The sequence below is a fragment of the Sycon ciliatum genome, chromosome 6, assembly GCF_964019385.1.
Source record: "Sycon ciliatum chromosome 6, ocSycCili1.1, whole genome shotgun sequence".
Lineage (NCBI taxonomy): Eukaryota > Metazoa > Porifera > Calcarea > Leucosolenida > Sycettidae > Sycon > Sycon ciliatum.
This window is the reverse complement of record NC_088648.1, coordinates 22,422,795-22,430,483: the sequence shown is the minus strand read 5'-3', so window position 1 is coordinate 22,430,483 and position 7,689 is coordinate 22,422,795. Positions and strand designations below refer to the sequence as shown.

The 7,689-nt window shown below is 47.5% G+C and overlaps 2 protein-coding genes across 2 annotated transcripts in view; both read right to left on the bottom strand.

Annotated features, from left to right (window-relative positions):
• Positions 1-1,961, bottom strand: part of LOC135819710 (uncharacterized) — a gene marked incomplete in the record, with an annotated part of 30,727 nt that extends 28,766 nt beyond the window's left edge. Inside the window, 1 exon segment of the mRNA XM_065332965.1 lies at positions 1,615-1,961. Within this exon segment, the coding sequence (XP_065189037.1) occupies positions 1,615-1,625 (11 nt within the window).
• A 1,227-nt stretch (positions 1,962-3,188) lies between these two features.
• Positions 3,189-7,689, bottom strand: part of LOC135819709 (uncharacterized) — a 49,400-nt gene continuing 44,899 nt past the window's right edge. Inside the window, exons 23-26 of the mRNA XM_065332964.1 lie at positions 6,894-7,097; positions 6,130-6,229; positions 4,842-5,029; positions 3,189-4,240 (exon numbers count right to left, since the gene is read on the bottom strand). Coding sequence (XP_065189036.1) covers positions 4,160-4,240; positions 4,842-5,029; positions 6,130-6,229; positions 6,894-7,097 — 573 coding nt within the window. The 3' untranslated portion in view covers positions 3,189-4,159. The remainder of the gene's footprint in view (positions 4,241-4,841; positions 5,030-6,129; positions 6,230-6,893; positions 7,098-7,689) is intronic.

The window sequence follows — 7,689 nt, the reverse complement described above, 5'->3', positions numbered from 1 at the left end:
AGAGAGAGAGAGGAGAGAGAGAGAGAGAGAGAGAGAGAGAGAGAGGAGAGAGAGAGAGAGAGAGAGAGAGAGAGAGAGAGAGAGAGAGAGAGAGAGCGAGAGAGAGAGAGAGAGAGAGAGAGAGAGAGAGAGAGGAGAGAGAGAGAGAGAGAGAGAGAGAGAGAGAGAGAGAGAGAGGAGAGAGAGAGAGAGAGAGAGAGAGAGAGAAACAAGAATAGAGAGCGAGAGGTTTTAACTTTTCAGCACCACCAAATTACATCAATCCCACAAGTCAAACGAAACACAGTGCTTAGTTACTTGTTGATATCGCTGGTCAGATGAGCACCATCCCCTGTGTGAAACGCCCCCCCCCCCCCCCCCCTCACACACACATCATACACAGACACACACGCACACAGACATGCACCACATAGAATACTAGTGCTCACAGGAAGAAGGCTGGCGAGTACTGAAGCAGCGTGCTCGCACACGGCACGCCGGTACCGTCGCATTGGTGCCTTGTACCAATCCAGGCACTCGACGTTGTAAGCGAGAGAGCCTAATACAGCGGAAGCAGACGGTCAAAGCCCAATCGATAGCAATTAAGCAAGAGATAGTTCTCAAAACACCCTCTTTATATCCATGGCTAGAAACACTGGGCTTGCGTAGCCTGCAAGACCTTTTTTGATGGCTAGTACTTTGAGTAAGAGTTAGCAGCGATTTTGTAGCTGTAGCTTCTGCGATATCCTCCCTGTTCTCCTTAAAACTGCAATACTGCAGCAGGTCAAGTCGTTGAGTGACACTTCGTCCGAACAACCCTATAATTTCAGTGAATCCCCGTTGCATTTATCGTGGCACTGCAGACATTTCATGATTTGAAAACCAGATAGATTCTACGGCATTACCACAACACGGAGAACGAACTGATATGAAGACGACTCATTTATCGAGTGGCAGGAAATCTCGACAGACGTTTTTCTTCGATGCAAGATAATGACAATCGCTTTAGCAGAACCTCCTGGTGAGACATAGGCAGTTTGCCAGCATTGCAGACGTTTTCGTACGCATTCAACCTTTATGACGGTTTTGTACAACTTCATTTTAACCCGAAAAAGACGAAAATAGTATGGACCCGCTGGGGTGGGCGTTTGCTGCGAAGTGGGCGTTTGCAGCGGACTTAACGGTACTCCCGCATAGGGAGCACTGCTCAGTCTCAAAACCAGACTGGAGTTGTTTGAAAAATCTGATGGTCCTGAACTTTCAAACACACGGTAGAGCTCTACAAGGTAGTAAGGCACAGTGCGTTGTACTAATTTCACATATATCTACACGCTGTGCATCTTTTCTTGAACGTGTCATGAAATTATCGTACCAACACAAATCTGCAGATTTGATTGAAAGATTACAAAATTTTGAAGTGAAGAGTAACATTCGCATTGGCCATAAGAATCGTGCTCCCTACTGCCAGTGCCCTCTATTTCATTGCAATTTCTTTAGGTTCGCCATCTTTTTCCTGTTCGGTAAGAATCATCATAATGTCAAATTCATGTCAGCTTTCAATTATTATTATTTCATCGAAATCTGCCACTACCATTTTAGCGATAACACATGAAATACAGGCGAATAAGGACCCACCTTGAAATCATCGCTCCTGCGGTAACTCAGGAAATCGCGGGGTATGATTATACCACTCAGTGCTCGCTCGCACTGCTATGTCCGATCAATTCGGAGATAATGGCTCGGTGAGAAAATTTCAAAAGGAAATTATTCTTTTCCTTTTCTCATCTCCATTCAAAGGCACAGGACATCCCAGGCCCAGCGATACTTTCTTGGAAAGTTGGCAAATGCCACTTAGTAGATAGGTACCTGTTGCAAGGAATGAACAGGTACCAGGTTTGCAACGCTGATTCTAGAGCAACTTTCCCTGCTCCAAAGAGGAGTCCTGACTCGGTATCCCTGACGTTTTGGTCATTGATCACCATGATCACAGGCTGCACTGCATGTAGCATTGCTTCTCATGCTCAGCTCATGCATCTCACTCAAAAGGAAGTGCACGTGCAGCTTCATTCACCTGTTTGAGTGACGTGTCAAGACAAGAGACCATAAACGATGGACTTGCTCTTCAAAAAATTCTTCTCGACTCTCGTAGTCGTACCGGGCCGTGTACCATGGTGTACGGGAAGAGTCTTCTTCGACTTCGTGTACAGGCGCACGAGCAGAGAGGGGGGTCGGCAGGGAGGGGTGGAGCCTGGAGGAAGAGGGGAGCTCCGGAGGAGGAGGGGGCAAAGCGTACTTGTGCGCATGTCACACGTGGGGTTGGGATACTAACACATCATGTAGCAAAGAGTGACGTCCACAAGGCTTCCAACGGAATGTGTTGACTCGAACTTCATGCAGCCGATCATGATACATGTACAATCATGTAAGTGATACCAGTTGAAGCCAAAGGTAATCACTTCGAAGTACCTTTACAAAATTTGAAAATAAGTGAGGTGCAGATAAGGGTGCGTTCAGACTCCTATCCCAATCTCAAATTCTCCCCATTATCGTTTGCAAAGCCGGTGCTCCCCTCTTGGATGCACATATTTCTTTTCTCCTATGTATCGGCGCACAGGAGTAACGATGATTCCGAGACCTTTGGTCGGAGGAGTTACTTTTGCCCCGCCCCCACTTCCATCCAATATGCCACCGCCCCCGCTGTGCAGCATCTGATGGTTCTGTGGTATTCAGTAAAAAAAAAAAAAAAAAACTACCGTGAACCCGTCAAACCGTGAAGGACATTCGCACTACCGATAAACCAAGTAACGTTACGTTACGTAAGTTTTGCAGCTCTCACCGCGGCACTGAGAAGGGATTTTCACTTTTCCCAGCCTGAGCACTTTTTACTGCCAGAATGCAGTTACCGCCGCAGCAGCCGCGGCAGTAAAACTTTTCCACCGGTAGCGTGGCAGTAACGTCACGTGATCAAATCACCTTGGAAACTTTCCCAATCGGTCACTTTTATCGGTAGTCTGAACGCGCCCTAAACGAGCGCCGCATGAAACTGTATCAAGGTACTCCACGGCACGCCATCATGCGATGCCATCATCATGAATAATTCATGATACATACATGTAGAAGTAAATAAAGCCAGGCAGTATTTAAGGATAAACTTTTCTAAGCACTCGCAGACTCCATTGCAGCCATTCACACATTACAGGGCACCTCACTTCAAACTCTCCAACTACGGTCTCTTCGTTGCATAAGTTCACTTCACTTCCAAAAAAAAATATATTAGATATAAATGGAATGCACCACATTTTCGGGCATGTATAAAGGAGCAAGATCAAAGCCAGTTTGAAGATGAACCAACGATCTGGCCCTGCCTGCCAGTCAGCCTGAGTGCCACCATTCAATATTGAAATCCTGCAGCAGCCACGGCACGCCCGGACACTCATGATTGACCCGGGAAATTGAAAATTCTGCAAGACAGACGGACCTGCCGGGGCCACACCAGATCACATTCAAGCCTGATAAAAAAAAAACACTCGCCAAGCCGGAGAATAACCATAATAAACTGAAGTGTTTGCTCACTTGCCCAGCCGGGAATATAGCAAATACATTTAGCAAGAGACAACGAATAATAGACTGTGTCGGTCATGTGTGCCGTGTGCCGGAGTCGGTGCGATGCCAGAACAGACAATGCGGAACACGATACTGTGACACACCGGACTGACACACCGGACACCACACTACTAGTAGTACTGACTAGCTTGGATTGAGTCGAAGGATACCAATTATTTTAAAAAAGTTACTGCAAAAGGTTTGTTGTGTTGACAATTTGAAACGTACTGTGATATTGGAAGTTCGATGAGCAACAAAAGTTACAAAACCATTTGTAGCCAATACCGGCACACAAACATCGTACTGACAGAGTACTGTATAAATAGTTGATCAGACACATGCAGCGGACACAGCAGCAATACGACAGCGCTATCGAACCCAGACGTAGACCATGAAGCACCTGTCCCGGTCAAATCCAGATCTATATTGGCATGAAGCACCAGTGTCGCACACAGACTTATGCTCAGTCGATGGCGGGCTCCACTACGCATCTTCCCCGACGACATCATGTACAGTGTACAGTTGTAGTTCAAGTAGTTTAGCTAGTTGTTAGTCCATCCAATGCCGTCCATTGGCCTCAGTCATGTGGTGAATTTGAGGTTGTGGCCTCCGGTGGTGATGGTAGCAATGGTTTTGTGACTTCCTCAACGGGCTTCTTCTGCATACAGTGAGGACAGCACACAGGCAAACCTTTCAGCTACTGTCAATTGACACATTTTGGCCCATTCAAATTTCGGCCTCCCAGGTCTAAAAGACACATTTCGGCCGCATCAAATTTTCGGCCTGTACTGCTGCCGCCTGTGTACGCTGTCACACTGAACCTTGCAAAACAAAATTTCGGCTAAACATGACCAGGCCGAAAATAGCCGAACACAAAATACGCGCCAAAATAGTTGTAGACTTACAGTAGTAAGAGCACCAAGGAGTGTGTAAATATTGCATGGTTTTTCTAAACTAAAACAAGGAATCGGAGACAGTAACTTTCTGTCTTTGGGCTAAATGAGACTTGACGCTCCGGCTGGACGGTACATGCAGTGGTGATTGGAGTGTGGTGTCACATTCAGTCTAAAGTGAAAGCAAGTTTAAAGGGCACGTTTTGTTGGTACAACCTAGAACAGGATTCACCAGAACAGCGCGTTTGGTTGGGACTACACCTGTTCTGGATCGGCCAGGACATGTTCTGCTTGCTCCGGTACCCCATCATCAGGCATCCCTCCTAATAACGGAACCCATACGTTGGTACAACATCTGCCACTTACGGTTTTCCATCTGCATCCATACTGCAAGGAGATGGTGAGGGTTCTGCCCCGGTCAGGCCTCTCATCACCTCGCCCGTATTCCCTGTCGTCATGTTCGCCGGGAGGCAGCGGTGGCACTTCCAGCAATACCGGCGAGCTGGGTGGAGCGGGTACAGTGTGCCGTATGTCAGCCAGTTGCCGCGCTGCATCTATATCGTTGACGCAGTACAGCACAGAAACCCAGTAGACAGTCCAGCACCCATGATAAATAATGTTAACATAGGAGGGGAAGGTGAGCGCAACTAAGACAAGCACGAGCTGAAAGTCTCAGCTGTGACTGAGGACGTTGGTGGATGCACATGCATGTCGAAGACGATACTGGAAAGACCGTACGACTGCCAGTTGCCATGCTGCATCTACAGCATTGCCGCAGTACAGCACAGAAACCCAGTAGACAGTCCAACACCCATAAGAAAATACCAAACAGTGCACGTCCCAGGACATCATTCTAAACATTCACAATCCCGATGCTATACAGTCTAATGCCCATAAGAAGAAGAAAACTATCAGTGCACCTCCCAGGACTTCTTTAAGTTAACATTCACACTCCAGATGTTATAGTGTCATGTACAATGGAAATACATAGTACCCAAAATACCCAAATCTGATACAAACTGCACAAAAAAAGGAATCCTTCTTTGGTCATTATCCGGGAAGTGAAGACATGGATTTAGCCGGTTTCGCATTCCAGTTCTTCGTAGACTTCTATGAATGTTGAACCTCCACAGGCTGCAGGAAAATTGATGTCCAGTCATTTAAAACAGCACACTGACGACGGTGTACTAGCTACACACACTGAGCCAGCATACTGCTGGTCATAGTGAGTGAGGTGTGGAGAGGGTAATTTACGGTGATACGGTACGGTTAGCCAGTCTTTGGTACAGTTTGCTTGTTGGGAGGGGTGGCTCTGCTTAAAATTTCGCGAAATTTAGAGTCCAAATCAGTGCTTTTGATTGATTCACGGGGTGCCTGGGGACAAAAGTGGTACGGTTAATACCAGGGGTGGATCCAGGAGGGGTTCCAGGGGTTCCACGGAACCCCCTAAATTTCGTAAATGTGCTACTGGCAACCATAATTATTCGTCTCCATGTACATGTACATGTATCAGCTATTCAGTTTTGACTACACTAGAACCGCCCTGTAGAGATCGCTGGATCCGCCGCTGTATACCGTATTGACCGTAGAGTGTGTGACGCCCCTGGGCTAGACCTCGGAGAGTACATCCGCAGCAGACTGTGATAGTACCTACCAGGCCAGTTCTTGATGTCTTGGAAGTTTCTGTGAGGCACGTTCTTCAGCATGAGGCAGAAGCCAGCCCAGGCCGGCAAGAGCTTGTGGAACACAGCCGACTGGAAGTGCAGCGCAACATGCGTGCACGCAACACACACACAATGTCATACACATGCACGCACACACGCACGCACATGCAAGCACATACACACGCACACATGCATACATGCACGCACACACACATACACACGCACACAGATGCACACATACACGCACGCACGTACACACACACACACACACACACACACACACACACGCAGGAACTGACACTAGCAGCAAGGGCACACAATAAACCAGTAAGATGACACCATGCGAGCTGCTGATCATCGGTTAACGCTAAAATGACATTTACATGTTTAGCTGATTGCTCAACAGGGAAGAGTGCCTTAGAGTGGTGTGGTGAAGTTCATGAAACACCTTTTCTTCTCTAGACAAGAATGACACGGCTGATTGACCGCATATACCGTAATGCAGTGTATTAAAACCGGGCTTATTCCTGTAGATGCGGATGTCAGAGCTAGGCTTATATTTACATCAGGCTTATATTCACATCAGGCTTCTATTCACATCAGGCTTCTATTCAAGCCAGGTACTTGTAGTTCTATGTGTGTCAACACTAAAACCAGGCTTATGTGCCGGCAGTGTATCTTGAAAATCAGGCTTGTATTCGAAACAGGATTCTATAATTATGATATATGCTCTTAATGCAATAGACTACGGTACCTGAGCATAGGTCAGTAGCTTTCTTGCCCGGTCAGCGAACATCATGCGTTTGATTATGGCGGTTCGGTGCGTGGTGCGAATGCTGCGCACGGCCAGCATGATGTCGTTGGCAAACTTGGGCGTGAGGTCGACTTGGAGCCACGGCGGGAAGCACGAATCCAGGTACTTGTTGACAATGGCCTCGCGCTTCTGCATAGTCATATCCTTTGCAGGGAGAAACATGCCGGTGGGGAAACACTCAAACAGGATGGTGTAATGCAAAGTGTATTATTGCACAGCACTGCCCAATGAAATCCAGTCGCCTCCCCCAAGTACCCGCCGGGCGTTGCATTGCCCCAGACTTGCGAACACTGAGCTGCGCAATAGCGCAAGGCACACACTTGAGTGACACGACTGGATTTCATTGAGCAGCGCTGCACATTCCCACACTCCAGCATAGCTACCCGGTTCAGCTGTAATCCACTGTGGTGCACTGATGAACACAGGCAGGACGAGACAGTAACGTCTGCTGATCGGGATGTATGAATGGAGTGCATAGCCCTTTTACTTGGTAGGCGTGAGTGCATGAAGTGTCAAGTCGGCAGGAATTGCTTTAGGTCCGGGGTTCAGGGAGCAGTTCCTCCAACATTGCCAAAGTCGTTACCTCTATGTTGTACAGCTCTTTAGCATGTTTACATGAATACGCACTCTTCTGCATTTTTCAGCTTTTGGCGAGCACAGGCCCAGCCTACGGGGTTGCGAGAAGACAGCAATGCCTGAATACTCACAGCTCTCCTGTAACGAGATTAAGTGTACT